Genomic DNA, 24,846 nt, shown 5'->3' on the forward strand with positions numbered 1-24,846 from the left:
TTCAAGAAAAACAATGATTGTGTGTGTGTGTGTGTGTGCATGCTACTGTTTTCTCATAAAATGCCCTAATTGTGCCCTACCACTCCATGTTTTTAATTCTTGTAATATGTAATACAGGGACAGAATGAGTATCCTAGGTATACTGAAGAAAGAGAAGTGAATGAGAGAGCCTTGGGAATGGGAATTTCTAACTCAAAGAGTCTTTAGTTATTCCTGTGTGAAAACATCTCTAAATCCCATTCTCCTGTGTTTCATCTGGATGCTGCTCTCTACTATATCTCTGTGGCACATAACAATGTTCTGGAATATTTCCCATAGTTTTAGAGTCTCTAGTTTGCTCAAAATTTAAGGGGGTGATCATTAACAAAGGAAATATATTAGTATAAAAGAGGGACCACTGTATGGAGTGGAGAAATGGACACATGGCTGTGGGTTATAGACTGGATTTTATCTGCATGTCATTGAAAAAGTCAAGGATTCTTCTGACTTCTGTTATGCCATCTTTAGAGTATGAATGTATACCAGATTATATTAACAATCTGCTCTAGTCTTTTAATTTCTCAAGCCATGAGGGAGAATTAGAATTTAGAACTCCCAGATTTGAAAAATGAAAAAAATGTTGTCGACAAGTCAACTTGGAATCACGATGACCCCATCAGTGTAAGATTAGAACTGTGCTCCATAAATTTTTCAATGTCTGATTTTTCAGAATTATATCACCGGTCCTTTTCCCAAGGTGCCTCTGGAAAGGAGGCCTTCCAGTTTTGGTTTGTTGCCAAGGGCATTAACCAATGGCACCACACAAGCTGTTAAAAAGTAATAAAAACTTATTTTGATATCAGATTTACTGTGTCAGAAAGAAAGACAAAGATCAACATACTATGCAGAAGTAACACAAATGGGAATTGTCAAGGCAGTCCATTCTTTATGTCCATACTGTTACATGTTATGAGCCAATTAACTGATATAATTCAGATTTTTCAGATTTTTGTTATTGACTGTGTGGCTGACATAATCTAGCATCAGGCCAGGCTTGTCTTCTATGAACTGGTAACATTCAAGGAGAATTGAAAGTGTTATGTAAGAATTTGACATAAAATTACCAAACAGTCCCTAAATTCCTTGAGAAAATTTTAAAAATAAATGCTTATTATGTTTTAAAATTTGAGAAATTTACCACATTTTATTTAATAAATATATAGAGAGATTCTGAAAGAAATATCTTTTCCAGTCTTGGCAAGGGGTACTTGGCCAAGCATCCTATACCCTCACTCTGTTTAATATATATATTTTTTTGATTTCTAGGACTGACTTTCAGATTTCGACAAACAGAAGCCATGTTATTGTCAGACAGAAATAAAAGCGTGGCCACATTCACCCTTTTGGGCTTCTCAGATTGCCCAGAACTGATGGTTCCCCTCTTCTTGGTATTTCTGGCCATCTACAGTGTCACCGTTGTAGGGAATCTTGGGATGATTGTAATCATCAGAATTAACGCCATACTGCATACCCCCATGTACTTTTTCCTCAGCCATCTCTCATTTGTGGATTTCTGCTATTCCTCCATCGTTGCTCCCAAGATGCTGGTGAACCTAGCTGTAGAAGACAGAACCATTTCATTTTTAGGATGTGTAGTGCAATTCTTTCTCTTTTGTACCTTTGTGGTGACTGAATCCTTTCTATTAGCTGTAATGGCCTATGACAGCTTTGTGGCCATTTGCAACCCTCTGCTCTACACAGTTGCCATGTCCCAGAGATGCTGCGCTATGCTGGTGGTGGGATCATATGCATGGGGAATAGCATGTTCCTTGGTTCTGACATGCTCTGCTTTGAAATTATCTTTTCATGGTTTCAACATAATCAATCACTTCTTCTGTGAGTTCTCCTCACTTCTGTCTCTTTCTTCCTCTGATACTTCTCTTAGTCAGTTGTTGCTTTTCATCTTTGCCACTTTTAATGAGGTGAGTACATTACTCATCATCCTCACATCTTATGTGTCCATCGTTGTCACCGTCTTGAAAATGCGTTCAGCCAGTGGTCGTCGTAAGGCGTTCTCTACCTGTGCCTCTCATCTGACTGCCATCACTATCTTCCATGGCACCATCCTGTTCCTCTACTGTGTGCCCAACACCAAAAACTCCAGAAGTACCATCAAAGTAGCCTCTGTGTTTTACAGAGTGGTGACCCCCATGTTGAATCCGTTGATCCGTTTGAGGAATAAGGATGTCAAGAATATAGTCATCAAGATAATGGACACTAAAGTCTTTTCTCATTGAGCATACTATTTTAATAGAATTTGTCCCTAACAAATTTTTTTTAAGTAAACTGTGTGTAAAAGACTGTCTTTGAACATACTTTTAAATATTATTGATAATATTGCACGATAGTAAGGATGTGGTTTGGTTCAAAGAAACCAAACTTGGTTTTGTCTGTTAATTGAAAGAAAAGAGCAGCAATCTCTCTCATCTTTAGTTTTAAATCTCTAAAACTGTGATACCATGAGCTAGCTCATAATCTGATAATCAAGACCAAAAGATAATTTAGATATCTTTTGGGGAACTTTTCATAATCTGAGAAAACATTAACTCCACCCCTCTTTCTTATAAGATTCCTGGAGTATAGCAGGTTCTCAACAAACACATGTTTATTGCTTACACATATACACAAATGAAAGGAAAAATAAGACATAAGCCTTGCCTTCGAGGAATGTATAATCTAGTGGGGTGGTGGAGCATAAAGAAAGTGCTTTTGCATAAGCCCAACTATATTATTTATCCTAGAAGGCTTGGGGGAAGAAAAAATGCAAATCAATTTAGGGACATTAGACATATGTCTTCATAAAAGAGTTGTTATCTGAAATTGGCCTGGATAATGGGCAGTATTTTAGGAGACGTATTTCAATGAAGAAGCCTTTTTATTCAGGAGAGACTAGAATGAGCAAACTCAAGGAAATGAGAATGTAATATTGAGTTCACCAATTTTGATTTTGTGAATATTGCATAATGTGTGTGTGAGTGTGTGTGTGTGTGGTATCTTACATACATGAATGCAAAGTAGAATAAATCTGGTCTATAACCAGAACTTGTTTTCAAAAGAGCTCCAACGTGACTGAATAATAATTTTGATGGGCTGTACCAGAGGCTTAGAAATGGATCTCAGAAAATAATTATATGCAAAAAATAGGGACAATGTATACCTGCCCCATCTGTGTGTTGTGCTATTATTTTGCCCACTCAACCATCCCAAATGTTATATGTACTTTATTAATTTATTTTTATTTATATATTTTTTTGAAACATGAGCATAATTACTGAATCCTTCTCAACAGTACTCCAATCCACCATAAAGAATTCAAATTAATTATCTGGATTTGCCAAACATGTTGCACAATAATTGCCACACAATTTTACTCTAAATAAAATAAAAGACAGGCTGTCATTTGCATTTAGACATTTGTAATTCAGTCAATTCAAAATGTTAGATCTATCTCATTTTAACAACTCAATTTTGCTTTATTAACTTGTACGTCCTTCTCTTTACTCAATACATCTAGATTAAATTCCAAATAAAACACTAATATAGTGGGAGTCATTAGTTTGTCAGGTGTTTTAGTAAGGGAGAAAAAAATAATTTGCAGGACAATTTTATATAGCTCAAGAAATTATTTGGAAGAATCAAGTGACTTTAAACTTATCATTATTCTAATTTTTAATTTTCAGTTTATAGTTCAGTTCTATAGTGCCACTGGATGGCAATAGATTTCTTATGCATTAGTTGAGAAGGTATTAATTAAACAGTCATTGTACATGCAAATATAAAGACTGTAGAAACATCATCTTATGTATTGAATATCTGCTGAGATAATGGTTTTTCATTTGTTTAACTTTTCCTTCTTTGAGTATTTACTAATTTATCTTTCATTACATATCTGACACTCATATAATTCCTAATTTACTTTTATGTTAGGGAATAATCAATATTAACCTTAAATTGAATCAATGATATGTAATCAGCCCCCTTTTACAGAGAACTTTCACTTCTTTCTGTGTTGGGAAATGATAACCACATTTTGTGGTTGAAGTGACACAGCCAACTTAGCTTTTACTCTGATGAAACTGAGACTCATATAGTTGAATTAACTTGGCTACAATTGTAAAAGCAACTGTTGACAGAATTACAGCAATCATTTAAGAATCCAGCTACACCAGTAAACACCTTTTCCAGTAAATACTTTCATACAATCTCATGTTCTTTCATTTTCAAATTGTGACATTCCAGGTTCATTATGGTCGATCCATTCGCCTGTAAGTTGGACATAATATGTGAGTTTTCAAATTTTTTTGTCCACATACTATTAAATTAGTTTTGTAAATGTATATACACCCTGGGAATTCAATCTGACATATAAAATATTTCATCATATGCATAAATATCAGAAAAAATGTAATCTCCATTACATGTCATAATTCATTCAAACTGTATGAACAAGATCATTTTGAGCAATCAGATTTATGTTTTTCCTTCTTCTCCTAAACTCATATTTCAATTTAACTGTCCCCATAGATCCTAGTGATTAAGAGCTACAGAAGTTTGGCAGTTTAAATCCAGCAGGGGTTCCTTGGAAATCCTGTGGGGCGGTTCCACTCTGTCCTATACGATTGCTATGAGTCAGAATCGACTTGATGGCAACGGGTTTGTTTGGGTATTTTAAAATGCTTTTAGTGTTATTGAAAGTTCTTTTTAAATTATTTATTTTATAACAATACAATAATAACTACACTATTAAAGCTGTATTTGCATTGCAAATTTAGATAAAAATATAATCAAGCTTAAAAAACATTATTGGAAATATTTTCGTCAGAAGGATAGTTTTGGATTTTTAATTTAGATGTATTAATATTTTAATGTAAGAACAAAACTTAATGTTAGAAGGCAGTACTTTCAGCATCAATTCTATTTCTATGTTTTAATAGCTGAAAATGTTGTGATAAATTGGTCATATTAAAAGCAAATGGAAATAAAAACTGTTGAAAATTATGTTGTAATAGCAATTGCACTCAGCTCTTTCAACTCCATCCAAGTTATGTGCCAATTTCTCACGTTCATCTTTCATTCAAAATTATTTTTTGAAATGCTTGAAATGTAAGTAGATTGTCTTCCAAATTTTGTTGGAAGTTAATATTTTAGAAATGACTTTTCCTTTAAAATGATTTGTTACTCATTTTTATAGTAGAATGAAAACATAGTCCAAATTTCCAAAGCCTTCCAGTACCCTTTGCAGCTGTACACATCAAGTGATTGAATCAGTTTGACGAATCCTTGAATGTAGTCACTCTTGAGAATTGTTTTGGGTAACAGAGGTGGCAAAAAGGCCAGTTCCAAGACTTTGCGAGGCTTTGATGTTTTTGTACACTCTCTTGTAATCTGGTGAAGGTGTCATATGAATAAAAACAGACTAGAGTATTGGCTAATGGGAGAAGCACAGCCCAGCTGCCCAGTCCTTCAGTTGTACCAGCTGACATCTAGCCTGCCGCCAGACTTGAGAATGAGATCCTCTGAAGTCAGCTGACCGGACAGTGTATCCCATAAACTGAGCCAAGGTCAGTCAAGCATAGATAAGATCAGCAGAACTATCCACCTGACCCGTGCAATTGTGACAAATAACAAATGTTTGTTGTTTTAATAAATACATTTTTGAGAGGTTCATCCGTAGTAAAAGGACCTCGAATGCCTGACACAGCCATTTTATTCTCCAAGGGCTAAGAAATTAACTGTGAGAAGCACAATTGAAGATTTGCCAGCCTGACCACCCAAGGAAGAGGTGCAGTTAGACATCGGGGTGCCATCCTGGAATTGTTTCTTCTTTTGTACCTTTTTTTTTGTAATTAAGTTTTTGGTAATAGTTTAGACAGCAAGTTAGGTTCCCATTTGACAATTTCCACACCAATTGTTTAGTGACATTGGTTATATTTATCACAACGTGTAGACGTTCCCTTTAATTGTGTTCTGTTTGTTCCAATTCCAGTACACTAGTTTCCATGCCCCCTTATCTTCTCATCTTTGATTCTGTGTAATTGTTGACCATTAGTTCTCACGTACTCTTAGTACTGATGGTTTTTCAGTAGAGAACTGACCTTATGGGTAATACGCTTTGTTTTGTGTGCCTCTCTGTTATTTGGTTATATGATGACGTCATGGGGGAGGCTTGGTTACATGTTTAAAGAGAGCCCCGAGGTGACAGTCTCAGGGAGTCCTTTGTTCTCTAATGTTCCAATTTGTCTGGATTTTTTAAATAAGAATTTGTGTTCTGCTCCACATTTTTCTCCAGTTCTCTATGGGACCATCTTTTGTGACCCTGGTCAATGTTGGTAGCTGGGCACCATCTTCTTCTCTGGTCTCAGGATAGATGATGTTGTGGTTCCTATAGATTTGTTTTTTTCTTGAGTTTTTGGATGGCTTCTTAGTGTTTTGCTCCTGGAAAGTAGAAACCTGTAGTTCTGTCTTAGATGGCTGCTCACAAGCTTTTAAGACCCCAGATGCTACTCACTTCACTAGGATGCAGATTATGACTTTTGTGAGCTATGTTGTGTCAATTTACTGAATTGTTCCATTAGACTATTGTTCTAAGCTTTAAATCCAGAAACCCAATCTTTGAAAGAGTTTGATTATGTCTGTGGAGTATCCGTATTTGTGTTGTCAATGAATATATGTGCCTGTGCCCATATATGTATATTTACATATACATATACTTATTTCTGTTTTCATTTATGCACACATCTCTATCTACATGTTTACCAATATGATTATACACATCCATATGTCCTTAAACATTCATTTTTACTTTGGTTTTGCTCTGCTCACTACATCCACATTTGGTGCCACACTTCCCATCACCAAAAAGAAATCAAGTCTCCAAGACCTAAAGTGTATATTCCCCTCATTCCACCTTTCCCTGGTAATCACAAATGAACATTGTGAACATTGGTCTCTCTACATATATAATAGTAAAAGAGGGATCATGCAATATTTGTCCTTATATGCTTGACTTATGTCAATCCATGCTATGTTTTGCAACTCATCATTGTTCTTTATGGATACATAGCATTCCGTTGTAACTATATGCCACAATTGAATTATCCGTTCATCCCTGATGAACGCTTCCATTGTTTTCATTTATTTGCTATTACGAATAAAGCAGCAGTGAATATAGTTGTGCATATGTCTGTTCTTGTCATTATTTTTAGGTCTCTAGGGTATTTTTTTTTAGGGTATATATCTACATGGATTGCTGGATCATAGGGTAGTTCTAGTTCTAGTTTTTTGAGAAAGCACCATACGATTTTCTATAGTGGTTGTAGCATTTTGTAGTTTTACCAGCAGTGGCCAAGTGGTCCAATCTCCACACATCCTTGCCAACATTTATTATTCTCTTTTTTTTTTTTCTTTTTTTTATCAGTACCATTTTGGCCAGGGTAAGATGGTATTTCTTTGTAGTTTTAATTCCTTTGTCTTTAAGGGCTAATGATTGTGAACATATTTTTATATGTTTGTTGGCTGCTTGGATGATTTCTTTGGTGAAGGTTCTGTTCATGTCCTTTGCCCATATTTTAGTTGGGTTGTTTGTCTTTTTTTGGTGAGTTTTTATACTTTTCCATAGATTTTAGATATTAGGCCCTTGTCTTAGACTAGGTTCTCTAGAGAAGCAAAAACAGTAAAGCATATAAATGTATATATAGAGAGAGATTTATATCAAGGAAATGGCTCATGTGGTTGTAGAGCCTGGAACGTCCCAAGTCCATGGGCCACAATAGAGGCTTCTCCTGATGCACGTAGCCACTGGGACTGTGAAGATCAATGAATCCCAGAGATCAGCAGGCAAGACTGCATGTGAACTGCTAGCTCAAGTCCCAAGAACCGGAGATCAAATGAACAGGAGCCAGCTGCAGGATCCAGAATGAACAAAAGCCCATAAACACTGCCAGAATATCCACTTATATTCAAAGCAGGCCACACACCCAGGGAAGCTCCCTTTCAAATGATTGGCTACTTAAAGGAGACTCCATCATGGAGGTGGTCACATAACATCAAATCTCATCATGGAAGTGATCACACCATCACATGACTATCAAACCACTGAAAATCATGGCCTAGCCAAGTTGACACACAACTTTATCCATCACCACCCTCATCAGATAATTCATTTCTGAAGATTTTTTCCCGTCTATAGGGTCGCTATGAGTCAGAATCGACTCGACGGCACTGGGTTGGGTTTCTGGGTAGGTTTATTTATTCCTTTATAAAGTCTGTTGAAGAGCATAAGTTTTTAATTTTTTATGAGCTCCCTTTCATCTACTTTGTTTTCTTCTATTTGTGCATTTGTTGTAATGTTTGTTATCCTATCATTATAAAAGGTTATGTCCCATAGTTTTCTTCCCATACTTTCTTCCAGGAATTCTATGGCTTTTAGTTTAACATTTAGATCTTTGATGAATTTTCAGTTAGTTTTTTGTATGTTGTGAGGTATGCGTTCGGTTTCATTTTTCTGCAGGTGATATTCATTTTTGGCAGCACCATTTACTAAAAAGACTGTTTTTACCCCCACAGAGTGGACTTTGATCTCTTGGTAAAAATCAGTTATCCATAGATGGCTGGGTTTAAATTTGAGTTCTTAATTCTGTTCTCCCCCACGTGTCTCTCAGTTTGTCATACTGTGGGGGCTTGTGTGTTGCTGTGTTGCTGGAAGCTATGCCACCGGTATTCAGATACCAGCAGGGTCACACATGAAGGACAGGTTTCAGCTGAGCTTCCAGACTAAGACAGACTAGGAAGAAGGATGTGGCAGTCTACTTATGAAAACCATTAGCCAGTGAAAACCTTATGAATAGAAGCAGAACATTGTCTGATATAGTGCTGGAAGATGTGCCCTCCAGGTTGGAAGGCACTCAAAAGACAACCAGGGAAAAGCTGCCTCCTCAAAGTAGAGTCGACCTTAATGACATGGACGGAGTAAAGCTTTAGGGACCTTCATTTGCTGATGTGGCACGACTCAAAATGAGAAGAAATAGCTGCAAACATCGATTAATAATCGGAACCTGGAATGTATGAAGTATGAATCTAGGAAAATTGGAAATCATCAAAAATGAAATGGAACTCATAAACATTGATATCCTAGGCCTTAGTGAGCTGAAATGGACTGGTATTGGCCATTTTGAATCTGACAATCATATAGTCTACTATGCTGGGAATGACAACTCGAAGAGGAATGGTGTGGCATTCATTGCCAAAAAAGAACATTTCAAGATCCCTCCTGAAGTACATTGCTGTCAGTAACAGGATAATATCCATACGACTATTATTCAAATTTACACACCAACCACTAGGGCCAAAGATGAAGAAATAGAAGATGTTTATCAGCTGCTGCAATCTGAAATTGATCCAACATGCTATCAAGATTCGTTGAAAATTACCAGCGATTGGAATGCAAAAGTTGGAAACAAAGAAGAAGGATCAGTAATTGGAAAATATGGCCTTGGTGATAGAAACAATGCTGGAGACTGAATGATAGAATTTTGCAAGACCAACGACTTCTTCATTGCAAATACTTTCTTTCACCACCATAAACGGCGACTACATAGATCTCACCAGATGGAACACACAGAAATAAAGTTGCCTACATGTGGAAAAAGACGACGGAAAAGCTCAATATCATCAGTCAGAACAAGGCCAGGGGCCAACTGTGGAACAGACCATCAATTGCTCATATGCTAGTTCAAGCTGAAACTGAAGAAAATCAGAGCAAGTCCACAACAGCCAAAATATGACCTTGGGTATATCCCACCTGAATTTAGACACCATCTGAAGAATAGATTTGATGCATTGAACACTAGTGACTGAAGACCAGATGAGTTGTGGAATGACATCAAGGACATCATCCATGAAGAAAGCAAGAGGTCACTGAAAAGACAGGAAAGAAAGAAAAGGCCAAGATGGATGTCAGAGGAGACTCTGAAACTTGCTGTTGAGCGTCTAGCAGCTAAAGGAAAAGGAAGAACTGAAGAAGTAAGAGAACCAAACAGAAGATTTCAAAGGGCCTCTCGAGAAGACAAAGTATTCTAATGACATGTGCAAAGAGCTAGAAATGGAAAACCAAAAGGGAAGAACACGCCTGGCGTTTCTCAAGCTGAAAGAACTGAAGAAAAAATTCAGGCCTCGAGTTGCAATAGTGAAGGTTTCCATGGGGAAAATATTAAATGATGCAGGAAGCATCAAAAGAAGATGGAAGGAATACACAGAGTCATTATACCAAAAATAATTAGTCGATATTCAACCATTTCAAGAGGTGGCATATGATCAGGAACCGATGGTACTGAAGGAGGAAGTCCAAGATGCTCTGAAGGCATTGGCAAAAATCAAGGCTCCAGGAATTGATGGAATATTAATTGAGATGTTTCAACAAACAGATGCAGCACTGGAGGTGCTCACTCGTCTATGCCAAGAAATATGGAGGACAGCTTCCTGGCCAACTGACTGGAAGAGATCCATATTTATGCCTATTCCCAAGAAAGGTGATCCAACCGAATGTGGAAATTATAGAACAATATATATATATTTTTTATCATTAATATCACATGCAAGCAAAATTTTGATGCAGATCCTTCAGAAATGGCTGCAGCAGTATATCAACAGAGAACTGTCAGAAATTCAGGCTGGTTTCAGAAGAAGACATGGAACCAGAGATATCATTGCTGATGTCAGATCGATCCTGGCTGAGAGCAGAGAATACCAGAAGGATGTTTACCTGTAGTTTATTGACTATGCAAAGGCATTCGACAGTGTGGATCATAACAAATTATGGATAATAGTGCAAAGAATGGGAATTCCAGAACACTTAACTGTGCTCATGAGGAACCTTTACATAGATCAAGAGGCAGCTGTTCAAACAGAACAAGGGAATACTGATTGGTTTAAAGTAAGCAAAGGTGTTCATCAGGGTTGTACTTTTTCACCATACCTATTCAATCTGTATGCTGAGCAAATAGTAGGAGAAGCTGGAGTATATGAAGAAGAATGGGGCATCAGGATTGGAGGAAGACTCATTTAAAAACCTGCATTATGCAGATGACACAACCTTGCTTGGTGAAAGTGAAGAGGGCTTGAAGCACTTACTAATGCGCATCAAAGACCACAGCCTTCAGCATGAATTACGCTTCAACATAAAGAAAACAAAAATCCTCACAACTGGACCAATGAGCAACATGATGATAAACGGAGAAAAGACTGAAGTTGTCAAGAATTTCATTTTACTTGGATACACAATCAACAGCCATGGAAGCAGCAGTCAAGAAATCAAAAGACGCCTTGCATTGGGCAAATCTGCTGCAAAGGACCTCTTCAAAGTGTTGAAAAGCAAAGATGTCACCCTGAAGACTAAGGTGCGCCTGACCCAAGCCATGGTATTTTCAATCACATCATATGCATGTGAAAGCTGGACAATGACTAAGGAAGACTGAAGAAGAGTTGACGCCTTTGAATTGTGGTGTTGGTGAAGAATACTGAATATACCATGGACTGACAAAACAATGAACAAACCTGTCTTGGAAGAAGCGCGGCCAGAATTCTTAGAGACAAGGATGGCGAGACTGCGTCTTACATACTTTGGACATGTTGTCAGAAGGGATCAGTCCCTGGAGAAGGACATCATGCTTGGCAGAGTACAGGGTCAGCGGAAAAGAGGAAGACACTCAACGGGGTGGATTGACACAGTGGCTGCAACAATGAGCTCAAGTACAACAACCATTGTAAGGATGGCGCAAGACTGGGCAGTGTTTCATTCTGTTTTGCGTAGGGTCGCTATGATTCAGAACCGACTCGACGGCACCTAACAACAACAACAATTCTATTCTATGGGTCTGTGTGTCTATCATTCAACCAGTACCAGGCTGTTTTGATTATAGTGGTTGTATACTATCTTTTGATATCAGAGAGTGTGTGGCTTCCTGCTTTGTTCTTTTTCTTTGCATTATTTTGGCTATTTGGGGTTTCTTTCCTTTCCACACGAAGTTGGTTACTAGTTATTCCATTTAAGTGAAGAATGTTGTTGGGATTTGTATTGGGATTGCATTGTATCCATAGATCGCTGTAGGTAGAATTGACATTTTCAGTTTAAGCTTTCCAGTCCATGAGCATGGAATTTCTTTCCATTTTTGTAGGTCTTTACAATCTATTGTAATACTGTTTTATAATTATCATTGTGTTTTTTAAGTCTTTTATGTCTTTCTTTAGGTTAATTCCCAGGTATTTTATTGACTTGATACTTTTGCAAATTGTTTTGTTTTCTTATTTTATTTTTCAGAGTTGTCTTTGTTAGTATAGAGGAACCCAAGTCGTTTTTACACGTTGATCTTGTACCCTGCAGTTTTGCTAAATCCTTCTATTAATTCTGGCAGGTTTTTTTTTTTTTTTTTTAATGGAATCTTTAGGGTCTTGTATGTATAGGATCATGTCATCTGCAAATACAGATCATTTTACTTCTTCCTTTCTGATTTGGGTACAATTATTTCTCTTTCTTTTCCTGTTGCTCTGGCTAGGACTTCTTATTCAATGATGAATAAGAGTGGTGATAATGGGCATCCTTGTTTCATTCTCATTCTAAACAGAAGACTCTTAGTCTTTCTCCTTTTACTATAAGGTTGACTTCTGTTTTTGCATATATTGCATATGTCCTTAATCATGTTGAGAAATTTTTCTTCTATTCCTATTTTGCCAAAAGTTTTTATCAGGAAAACATTGTTGAATTTTTATCAAATGCCTTTTCTGCATTAACTGGTATGATCATGTCATTCTTTTCCTTTGTTTTGCTTACACAGGAGATTGTACTGATTGATTTTCTAATGCTGAGCCACCCTTGTAATCCTGGTATGAAACCCACTTAATCATGGTAATTTTTAGTCTTTTGGCTAGAATTCACAGAAAAAATTGGTTACGTGTACATAAAGGATATTGTTGTGTATCGTGTGTGTGTGTGTGATGTCTTTGACTGGCTTAAGTATCAGAGTTATGCTGGTTTCACAGAAAGAAATTGGAGAAATTAGTAGTGTTCTTTCCTCTTCTATATTTTTGAAAAGATTAAGTAGGATTGATGTCAACTCTTCTTTGAATGTTTGGTAGTGTTCCATCTGGTCATGGGCTTTTTTTCCCCTTTTTTAGTAGTGTCTTCTATCTCTTCTTTGTAATGGGTCTGTTTAAAATTTCTACCTCTCTGTGTTAGTTTGGGTAGGTAGTGCTTTTCTAGGAATTTGTCTCTTTCATCTATATTTTCAAACCTCTTGGAGTACATTTTTTCATAGTAGTTAGTTATGATCTTCTTTATCTCTGTTGGGTCAGTTATAATGTCATCAGTTTCTTTTCTTCATTTGGTTATTTGACCATTTTATCTTATTTTTTCAATCCAGTGGTTTGTCTATTTTATTAATTCTTTGCATATGCCCTTAAGAAACCATCTTCTGGTTTAGTCAATTCTTTTTGTTGTTCTTCTATTTCGTTTATATCTACCCTGATCTTAATTCTTTTCCTTTTTTCTGGTTGCCTTTGACTTTTTTTGAGCTTCCTTTTCTATTTGTTCAATTGTCAGTTTAAGTTAATGATTTTGGATCATTCTTTTTTAATGTATTTATTGCTATAAATGTCCTTATGAGTACTACTTTGACTGTGTACCAAAAAGTTTTGATATTTTGAGTGTTATTTTCGTTTGACTTTAGGAATTAAAAATAAAATTTATTTTGATTTGTTGTGATTGAAAATATACAGAGGAGAACATACAACAGTTCAACAGTTTCTATATGTACAGTTCAGGTATTCTCATGGATTGAATTGTGTCCCCCAAAATTGTGTGTGAACTTGGCTAGGCAATGATTGCCACAATTGTGTGAGGGTCCAAAATTTTGTCATATGATGTGATTTTCCTATGTGTTGTAAGTCCTCCCTTTACGATGTTAATGAGCAAGTTTAAAGGCAGTTATGTTAATGAGGCAGGACTCAATCTCCAATATTAGATTGTGCCTTGAGTCAATCTTTTTTGAGATATAAAAGAGAGAAGCAAGCAGAGAGACAGAAGGACCTCAAATCACCAAGAAAGTATTGCCAGGAGTAGAATGCATCCTTTTGACTGAGGGTCACTGAGCCGAAAAGCAACTAGACCAGAAGAAGATTGATGACAACAGAGCCAACAGAGAGAGAATACCTTCCCTGGAGCTGGCACCATGAATTCTGACTCTAGCCTCCTAAACCATGAGAGAATAAATTTGTCTTAATTAAAGCCATCCACTTGTGGTATTTTTGTTATAGCAGCACTAGAAAATTAAGAATTTGGTACTGAGAGTAGGGTGCTTCTCTAACAGATACCTAAAATGTGGAAGCTATTTTGAAACTGTGAATGGGTAGAGGCTAGAAGATTTTTGAAGTCCCTAGTAGTAAAAGTCTAGGTTGCCTTAAAGGGACTGTTGTTAGGATTATGGAAGTCAAGACAATTCTGCTGAGGACTCAGAAGGAAATGAGGAGAGCTGTTACACTGGAGATGGTGCAGATGTTGAGAAACAGTAGCAGACCCAGGAGACTGGTGAGAGACAGCATTGGAGCTGATCCAAGGGATGAAAGAGCTGAGCGCCTTTGCACTGTAGGCTCTCTGGAAGAATGAGGTGCCATTGGCCACTTATTGGTGAAGCTAGGTTTACTAACCTATGGAGCAAGGGAGCTGAGAGCCTTCCCAAGTTTATTGGCAGAGTGAGGTGCCTAATGGCAATTATTGGTGGAGCTAAAGAGCTTTGGAACACCTGCCATAGCAGGGAAGATGCAGGTGGCAAGGCCTGAGAGGCTGAGAGGCCAAGGAACCATGGTAGTGGAAGCTGAAAAGACTAGGAAAATAGGAAGCAGAGCTGGCTCTGTTTCAAAGAGTAGGACCACCACTTCTGGAGTTTCTAAGCATAGGGCCACAGCTTTCTAGGTATCAAAGAGTCAGATCTTGATCAGCTTGGTGCCATTCATGAGTGTCAGTGGGATAGGGCCAGGTCTACTGGTCAAAGCTGAGGGGATGAGGCTGCCATGCACAAGGGGCAGAAGAATGGCAGGGCCTGCTGGGGCAGACTTGGCAGGGTTACCACTCAGAGGTGCTAGGAAAATGTGGCTACCCATATCCAAGGGAGTAGCTTTATCTTTTTGGTGGGCTTGGAAAGTGGAGCTGAATCCTAGAGCCAAGGGGCCTCCACACAGAATCTGGACAGTATGGCCAGCACCAAGAGTCTGGAGGGCATGGCGGTTGCCTAAATGGTCTCAGAGAATAGAGGAAAATTTTTAGGACTTGGGAGCTAATGTAAGGTGTTCTGCTGACTTGTGTGGTACCTGTTATTCCTTTTTCTGTCCAAATTCTTCCATTTGTAATGGAAATGTCTAGCTTGTGCCTGTTCCACCACTGTACTTTGGAAGTAGATAACTTGTGTATTTGATTTTACAGATGAACAGGAATTTTTGGATTTTGGACTTGGAATTGATTTAAGACTTCTCCTATGATCTGAGGGGGAGTACGTGTTTTACATGTGGCAAGGACATGAATTTGTGGGAACAAAATGGTGGAATGTCATGAACTCAATAGTGCGCCCCAAAAATGTGTGTCAGATTGGCTAGGCCATGATTGCCAGTTTTGTGTGATGGTCCACCATTATGTCATCTAATGTGATTTTTCTATGTGTTATAAATCCTACCTCTATGATATTAATGGGGCAAGATTAGAGGCAGTTACGTTAATGAGGCATTACTCAGTCTACCAGATTAGGTTGTTTCTTGAGTCAATCGCTTTTGAGGTATAAAAGAGAGAAGTAGAGAGACAGAAAGACTTAAAACCATCAAGAAAGCAGTGCCATGAGCAGAGCACATCCTTTGGACCTGGAGATCCTGAGCTGAAGCTCGCCTAGAACAGAAGACTGATTATAAGGATCTTCCACCAGAGCCTACAAAATGAGAAAGACTTCCCCTGGAGCTAGCACCTTGAATTTGAACTTCTAACCTCCTAAACTGTGAGAGAATAAATTTCTTTTGTTAAAGCCATCCACTTGTGGTGTTTCTGCTATAACAGCACTAGGTAACTAAGACAGACATTGATTACATTCTTTGAAATATGCAATCATTCTCATTTTCTTTGTTTTTCCTCCCTTACTAACAAACTTACCACCCCCTAAGATTCCTATGTAATCTTTTGTGTTGCTGTTGTCACTTTGATTCCATAAAGATAGTTCTTAAAAAAAGCATAATCTCAAGGAAAACTTTTTTTTACTAGGTAAACTAAACTATTGTTTGGTTTTAAGAAGACTTTAGGGGATATTTTGGTCTTAAGGTTTATAAATTATCTCAGGGTTATAGTTCTGGTGTTCATTCAGCCTACAAGGCTTCAGAAAATCTGGAGTCCATGAGAATTTAAAATTCTGTCCTAAATTTTCTCCCTTTTGATCAGAATTTTTCTAAAGAATCTTTGATCAAAATGTTCAGCAGTAGTAGCCAGAAACCATCCAGTTTTTTCTAGCCTCATGGCAAAGGAGGCAGTTGTTCAAGGAAGCAATTAGCCACAGATTCCATTTCTTTCTCCTTTTTCTTATTTTCCTTCTTCTTCTGTTATTCTAGATAAAAAGAGACCAATCATGGCTTGGAAGGCCACTTGCCTGTTTTTTATATCGTAGGCACTGTGCACCAAGCCAGGAGTAGAATGGAAACATTAAACATGTCATTTGGCCAATTAACTGAAATCTCCCTGGTATCCATGACCCTAAACCTCCAAAAAAAGGAATCAAATCCTATGAATTTTCATTTGTATATAATCAGCCTCAGCAGCTACTCTTTTTTTTTCTTTCTGTCATTGTTGTAAATGCATCTATTGCAGAACTTTTGCCAATTCAATTTTTTACAGGTGTACAACTTATCGAGAGCAATTACAATAATTGGCTGTATAAATTTACCATTCATCAAGAGATATTTCCATCACCATTAACCCTTTTCCCAACCCTCCCTCACCTGGTAATCACTAATAAACTTTGCTTTCTATGCATTTGTCTTTTCTTGTCTTTTTACGTAATAGAGGTAATACAATATTTGTCCTTTTGTAATTGACTGATTTCATACAGCTTGGGTTAATGTCTTCCAGCTCCACCCATATTGTAGCATGTATCAAGACATTATTTCTCCTTCTGACTTATATTCTATTGTATGTATGTACCATTTTTTTTTGTCTCTTTGTCTGTTAATGGACATTTAGTTTGCTTCCACCTCTTGCTTATTATGAATAGTGCTGCAATGAATACTGCTGTATAAATCTCTACTTTCAAGTCTTTTGGGTATACACCTAGGAGTGGAATTGCTAGATCATATGATAGTTCTAGTTTCAGTTGTTTGAGGAACCACCACACCATTATCTACAAAGGCTGTAGGGTTTCACATTTCCACCAGTAATGGATAAAGTTTCCAATTTTCCCATAACCTTGCCAATATTTGCTTTTTTTTATATTAGCCATCTTAAACTAAAAACCAAACCTGTTGCTGTCTAGTCAGTTCTGACTCAATTTGACCCTATAAGACAGGTACAAATGCACCATCATTTCCAAGGATAGACTGGTGGATTCAAACTGCTTAGCTCATGGTGAGCAGACAAGCTGCTAACCACTTCACCAACAGGACTCCATTAGCAATCTTAGTGGGAATGAAATTATATCTCATTTTGTTTTTGATTTGTATCTCTCTGATGACTAATGACATCAAGCATCTTTTCAAGTGTTTGGTGGCCATTTGGCGAAATGTCTATTCACATCCTTTGGTGGTGGTGTGCTTAATTAATGAATTTATTTTTATTCAACTTAATAATATATTTGACAAAGCAATGAGTTGGTAGTGTTTTGTTGCTAACCAAAGTTATTTTGGTAATAGTTATTTTGGAATGAACTAATTCCAAAACCTTGGCATCAGGCTTGTAATAAACCTGTATCATGAAGGCTAGTGCATTCTCGGAGACACAATGCCTTGTCTCTTTATTGCCTGTCTGAACAAATACACTGAATTCTATTTCATCTAAGGATGCTTGTAAATGGATCTGCTTAAACTATCACCCACAAGATCAATAAATTTTATGACTGAGTGTGTTGTCTTCTCTCTCAATTAAATGTGGGCAATAAAGATATTGAGAGGATGATGCCAACACACTATAGAAAAAGGTTTTTCTTATTTCTTAATTCATATGGCATTGAGTGACTTGCATTTAAAGTTATTTCTGTTTTGTGTCACTGGTAGTTTTCAAATATGTGGAAGAGAGAGAGAGTCTCTGTTGAGAGACACAGAAGTTGTGCTGTGTGGGAAAAGGGGAATAATTCTTTTTGACACCTTTGTTCCTTGGGTTCTGTGAATTCTATGAATGAGAAGCCTTGCAATTGAAACAATCAGATCATGTTGAAAAGGAGAGGTGAAAAGAATCATATCATTGCATAGATGATGACACAGAGGCCCAAGGAATTCCTGATTTACAGAAATTTCACATAATCAGAAATGACTCGTTTAGGACAGAAACTTAGCTCTTTTGACTCTAATTCTACTGTACTTTAGCCCTATTATCTCTGAGGCTGTCTGTCTGAGAGGTCATGAATATTAAATTGCCTTTCAGAAAGGGAAATCTCTGAGGCCATTTCAATATTCCTAGATTACACTTAAATATTACTTACTCAAAAGTATAATTACTGGTAGTATCAGGTCTGGAAATATTTTTAAGATTTGCTCTGTTTAGTTCACATTTATTAGGACCAGGATGAGTGTAATACAAAATTCATCTGGGATTCTCAAGGAGTCATACTATAATACTTCTGCTTTAATGTTCATACAAAATGAATAAACAATCACAGATATTCAGGAAAAAAAAGACCAAAAAAATCAAATTAGAATAGGTGGCTAATCCTGTTGATGTTATTGGATGCTATAGAGTCAGTTGCCACTCACAGCGACACTATGCATAACAGAATGAAACACTGCTCAGACCTGTGCCATCCTCACAATTGTTGCTATGCTTGAGCCCATTGTCGCAGCCACTGTGTCAATCCATCTCCTTGAGGGTCTTCCTTTTTTTCACTGACCCTGTACTTTTACCAAGCATGATGTCCTTCTCCAGGGACTGATCCCTTCTGATAATATGTCCAAAGTATGTGAGACGTAATCTCACCATCTTTGCTTCTAAGGAGCATTCTGGTTGCACTTCTTCCAAGACAGATTTTTTCCTTCTTTTGGCAGCCCATGGTATATTCAATTTTCTTTGCCAACACCACAATTCAAAAGTATCAATTCTTCTTTTGTCTTCCTTATTCATTGTTCAGCTTTCACATGCATATTGAGGCGATTGAAAACACCATGGCTTGGGTCAGGCCACCTTAGTCTTCAAGTTGACATCTTTGCTTTTCAACACTTTAAAGAGGTCCTGTGCAGCAGATTCGTCCAATGCAATGTGTCTTTTGATTTCTTGACTGCTGCTTCCATGGGTGTTGATTGTGTATCCAAGTAAAATGAAATCCTTGACAACTCCAATCTTTTCTCTATTTATCATGCTGTTACTTATTGGTCTATTTGTGAGGATTTTTTTCTTTATGTTGAGGTACAATCCATACTGAAGGCTGTGATCTTTGATCTTCATCAGTAAGTGCTTCAAGTCCTCTTCATTTTGAGCAAGCACAACAAACTGACAGATGTATGGGGTAAACAGGCTAATCCTACATAGTTTAAAATAAATTTTAAAATGTCTTTAGAGTCACTGTGAATCAGAATTGACTCAACAACAATGGGTTTGTATTTCTTTGGTTTTATTATTAAGATCGTGTATTATTGGGACACACGGATGTTAAAAGCCAAATGGGCATCTTTCCTTAGCCATATGAGTAAGAGTTAACATTGGATCTCTTTCTTGCCCCACACATCAAAACAGATTCTGAAAACAAAGTTGTTTATTTTTTTAATTTAAATTACATAAATATAAAAAACTTCACAGCAAAAACAAAAGAACATAACTTAAAATGACAAATAAACTGAGTAAAAAAATTACCACTTATATCACATAGAATGGAGGAGAAACAACAATTAGTCCTGTAGAAAAATGGACATAAGTTATGGTTAAAAAGTTCTCATTAAATGAATATAAACATCTCTAAAAGGTATGAAGAGTTGTTCAATCAGACTTGTAATAATAGAAACACAAATGAAAACTACCATGAGATGTCATATCTCACCTATCAGAATGGCACATAGTAATAAGTCAATTAATATTTGATAATTGTGTCTCCAATAGATACATATTCTTGATAAATATGGGAAAGTATTGGAGTGTTCAGGAGACTGGGGAAGATGACTTTAAAATATAAATTGTTTCATATAAAATGTTCCTAATGATACTATAATTTTTCTCTAGATTTTCTAGTACAGCTGGAACAGGTAGTTAATTTTAATTGTTTGACTTTCGTCCTTTAGAGAACGGGGCAACAGAGAGTCTCTAGGGTTCATGTCCCAAGGTTGTGACTACAAATATAAGGTACATATACTTGATTCCCAACCAAGTTTTCCAGAGGCAGGAGAGGGCTTCTCTTTGCCATTAGCAGGTTTGTTTTCAAGATTTTAAAGACAAAGGCTTTAACGTCAATGTAGGGTACCTAGAAAAAAAAAAAAAAAATTTTTTTTAAAGCAACCTGAAAATGGGAAAATTTAATCTTTAGATGTTCTTGAGGACCAATGAGCCATTGCAAAAGGTACTATTTTGTGAAAGGTACATATCTGAAAATGCAAAGAACAGGATGTACACCCTTTATGCCCAGCTTTGCATAGAGGATCTGGTTCATCAGAGCTCCTTAATTATAGTGACCTGGATGACAGGTACCTGAAGTGGGGGAATAGGAGAGCCTTGAGTTTCGGAATGTGTATTTTCTCACTTTTGTAAATTTTCGGTGCAGATGTGAAGGTAGAATAGACAAGTATTTATGCAGAGTGGAATAATCAAAGATTGCATAGAATCTTTAGTAAGAAAAATCTATCTCTATATTAATCTATCTACCAGTCTTTAGCTTTAATTAAGGTTACAAAACAAAAAGCAGGGAATACATGAGCCCCTAGAGATTAAAAGAACAATAAAAAAGGAGGAAATTATAGGGAAGAAGATTATAGCTATCGCATTTCTTGGACTAAATGAGAGAATAAATTTATCATCAATTTAATATCAACATTTGGGACAAAGAAGAGCCATTACATTAAACACATACTTGATTAAAGTCAATTTTTAAATGCCTTAGATATGTGAAACATGGTGTTAAAAAAAACTGTGATAATTAAAATGACTATTTGTGCTATAGGTTGCCTTTTGAGGTTGTCTTCAGCACTCAGATTTATACAGGAACAGGGTAGGACCATTGATGATCTCAGTCTAGCACATGACCTGACATCTTTATTTCTGGGTCATATGAAAATGATTTGCTGGGTATCAGAATCAAAAATAAAGTTACCAGAAATCACAGACAGAGAAAGAGTTTCCCAGTACATTGGGTTCTGAGAGGTACTGGGCACCTATTCTAGAAATACAATCATTCTTTTGAGTTAATGTTTCCTCATGAAATGACTTAATTGTGCACTACTACTCCATGAAGCTCTGGTGGTGCAGTGATTAAGAGCTCAACTGCTAACTGAAATGTTGGCAGATCAAGTCCACCAACTCCTCTTTGGAAACCCTATGGGGAAGTTTTACTCTGTCCTATAGGGTCGGTGTGAGTCGGAATCGAATCAGTAGCAACAGATTTTTTTTTTTAGGCCATTTTTCAAATTCTTATACATGCATCATACATGGAGAGAATGAGTATCCTAGGCATGTTGAAAGAAGAGAAATGAGTAGGAAAGACATTGGAAAAGGGAATTTCTAAGTCAAAGAGTCTTTAGTTATTCCTGGTGTATAACTTGTTGCCTTCGAGTTGATTCCAACTCATATAGGTCAGAGTAGAACTGCCCCATAGTGTTTCCAAGGAGCCCCTGGTGGATTCGATCTGCTGACCTTTTGATTAGCAGCCAAGTTGTTAATCACTGAACCACCAGAGCCCCTCCTGGTGTGTAACATCTCTAAGTCCCATTCTTCTGTTTCATCTGGATGCTGCCCTCAAGTATATCTCTGTGGCACATAACAGTGCCTTTGGAATATTTTCCATAGTTTCACAGTCTCTAGTTTGCTCTAAGTTAAAGGGGGTGAGCATTAACAAAGGAAATGTATTAGTAGATAGATATATAAGATGGACCAGTGTCTAGGGTAGAGAAATAGATACATAGCTGGGGATCATAGACTGGTCTTTATCTGCATGTCACTGTGAAAGCCAAGGCTTCTTTTGGCTTCTGTTATGTTGCCTCTAGAATAAGAATGTAGACTAGATAATCTTTATCATCTGTTCTAATTTTTTTTTAATTTATTTATTCCTCAAGAAATGAGGAAGAATTGAATACTAGGACTCCTTTGATTTGGAGAACATTTAAAAAAAAAAAAATTTCAACAGGTCAACTTGGAATCATGGTGACCCCTTGTGTAAGAGTAGAGGTGTGCTCCAAAAAGTTTTCAATGGCTGATTTTTCAAAAGTAGATCACCAGTTGTTTTCTCAGTGGTTCCTCTAGGTGGACTAGAACCTCCAAACTTTTGGTTTCCTGCTGTATGCATTAACCATTGGCACCACACAGGCTATTAAAAAATAATCAAGATTTATTTCAATATCAGATTTACTGTGTCAGAACAAAAAGCAAAGTTTAGAGTACTATACAAAATTAACAATAAAAACACAAATGGGAAGTGTTAAGGCTGTATATTGTTAAGCATGGTGTATAAATGTGAAATAAAGAATAAAATAATTTAGACTTTCTTATTTTTTATTGACTGTAGAGCTGACATAACCTGTCACTGCCTCAGGCTAAGCTTGTCTTTTATGAACTTAAAGCATTGAAGGAAGACTGGAAGTGTTATGTGAAAATTTTATTTAAAATTATCATATAATCTTTAAATCTCATTTTTATATATTTGTAAGTACTAAAAATTAAAGTTGAGAACTTAAGCAAAATTCAGTTTAATGGTTTTCTTTTTCTCAAGAAAATTAAAAAAAAAAAGAATGGTTATCATGTTTTAAAATTTTAGAAGTTTATCAAACTTTAGAGCCCTGTTGGTGCAGTGGTTAAGAGCTACAGCATGCTACGGCTGGTAACCAGAAAAGTCAGCAGTTCCAATCCATCATCCACTCCTTGAAAACAATATGGGACAAAAAAAAAAAAAAAAAAAAAAAGCCCATTGCTGTCTAGTCCATTCTGACCCAGAGTGGCCCTATAGGATAGAGTAGAACTGTCCCGGTAGATCTCCACTGCGCAGATGGTGGATTTGAACTGCCAATCTTTTGGTTAGCCCTCAAAAGCTTAACCACTGGCATACCTTGGTTAATAAACAAATACAGAGATTCTGAAAAAGATATCTTTTCCAGTTTTGGCAAGGGATAGTTGACTAAGCTTCCTATATCCTTACTCTCTTTAATATATATGTATATTTTCAATTCCAGGACTGACTTTCAGATTTTGACAAACAGAAGCCATGTTATTGTCGGAGAGAAATAAAAGTGGGGCCACTTTCACCCTTTTAGGTTTCTCAGATTACCCAGAACTGCAGGTTTCTCTTTTCTTGGTATTTCTGGCCATCTACAGTGTCACTGTTGTAGGGAATCTTGGAATGATTATAATCATTAAAATTAATCCCATACTGCATACCCCCATGTACTTTTTCCTCAGCCACCTCTCATTCATGGATTTCTGCTATTCTTCCATCGTTGCTCCCAAAATGCTGGTGAACCTAGTTGTAGAAGACAGAACCATTTCATTTCTAGGATGTGTAGTTCAATTCTTTTTCTTTTGTACCTTTGTGGTGACTGAAATCTTTTCATTAGCTGTAATGGCCTATGACTGCTTTGTGGCCATTTGCAACCCTCTGCTCTACACAGTTGCCATGTCCCAGGGACTCTGTGCTATGCTGGCGGTGGGATCATATGCATGGGGAGTAGGGTGTTCCTTGATACCCACATGCTCTGCTTTGAAATTATCTTTTTGTGGTCCCAACAAAATCAATCACTTCTTCTGTGAGTTCTCCTCACTTCTGTCTCTTTCTTGCTCTGATACTTCTCTAAGCCAGTTGCTGCTTTTCATCGTTGTTACTTTTAATGAGGTGAGTACATTACTCATCATCTTCAGTTCTTATGTGTTTATCGTTGTCACCATCTTAAAAATGCATTCAGTCAGTGGTCATCATAAGGCGTTCTCTACCTGTGCCTCTCATCTGTCTGCTATCACAATCCTCCATGGCACCATCCTGTTCCTCTATTGTGTGCCCAACTCCAAAAACTCCAGGCACACCGTCAAAGTAGCCTCTGTGTTTTACACAGTGGTGATCCCCATGTTGAATCCGTTGATCTACAGCCTGAGGAATAAGGATGTCAAGAATACAGTCAGCAAGATAATGGACACTAAAATCTTTTCTCATTGCATGTTATTTTAGTAGGATATTTCCTTAACTTGTAAGTAAGGGGTGTCCATAAAGATGGTTTTTAAAGATATCAATAAAATTAATAGTTAATATTGTACAGTGGTGAGGAAGTGAATTTTTGGTTTAAAGATGTTAAACTTGGTTTTGTCTCTTAAGGACAAAGGCCAGCAATCTATCTCATCTTTAGTTTTAAATCTATGAAATTGTGATAACATGAGGTAACTCATAATCTGATAGTGAAGGCCAAAAGGTAATA

At 36.9% G+C, this 24,846-nt stretch overlaps 2 protein-coding genes across 2 annotated transcripts; both read left to right on the forward strand.

Moving 5' to 3' along the window:
* The first annotated feature begins 1,337 nt into the window (after positions 1 to 1,337).
* LOC126064083 (olfactory receptor 5D18-like) lies at positions 1,338 to 2,276 on the forward strand. The gene has a single exon (XM_049862713.1). The coding sequence runs from the start codon at positions 1,338 to 1,340 to the stop codon at positions 2,274 to 2,276; it is 939 nt and encodes a 312-aa protein (XP_049718670.1).
* Positions 2,277 to 23,648: 21,372 nt separating this feature from the next.
* Positions 23,649 to 24,602, forward strand: LOC126063716 (olfactory receptor 5D18-like). The gene has a single exon (XM_049862114.1). The coding sequence runs from the start codon at positions 23,649 to 23,651 to the stop codon at positions 24,600 to 24,602; it is 954 nt and encodes a 317-aa protein (XP_049718071.1).
* Positions 24,603 to 24,846: the final 244 nt, after the last annotated feature.

The sequence above is a fragment of the Elephas maximus genome, chromosome 20 (genome assembly GCF_024166365.1).
Source record: "Elephas maximus indicus isolate mEleMax1 chromosome 20, mEleMax1 primary haplotype, whole genome shotgun sequence".
In the NCBI taxonomy this organism is placed as follows: Eukaryota; Metazoa; Chordata; class Mammalia; order Proboscidea; family Elephantidae; genus Elephas; species Elephas maximus.

Bases quoted from the DNA above. Each gene is read 5' to 3' on its own strand.
- LOC126063716 (XM_049862114.1), top strand. From the start codon at position 23,649: ATGTTATTGTCGGAGAGAAATAAAAGTGGGGCCACTTTCACCCTTTTA.
- LOC126064083 (XM_049862713.1), top strand. From the start codon at position 1,338: ATGTTATTGTCAGACAGAAATAAAAGCGTGGCCACATTCACCCTTTTG.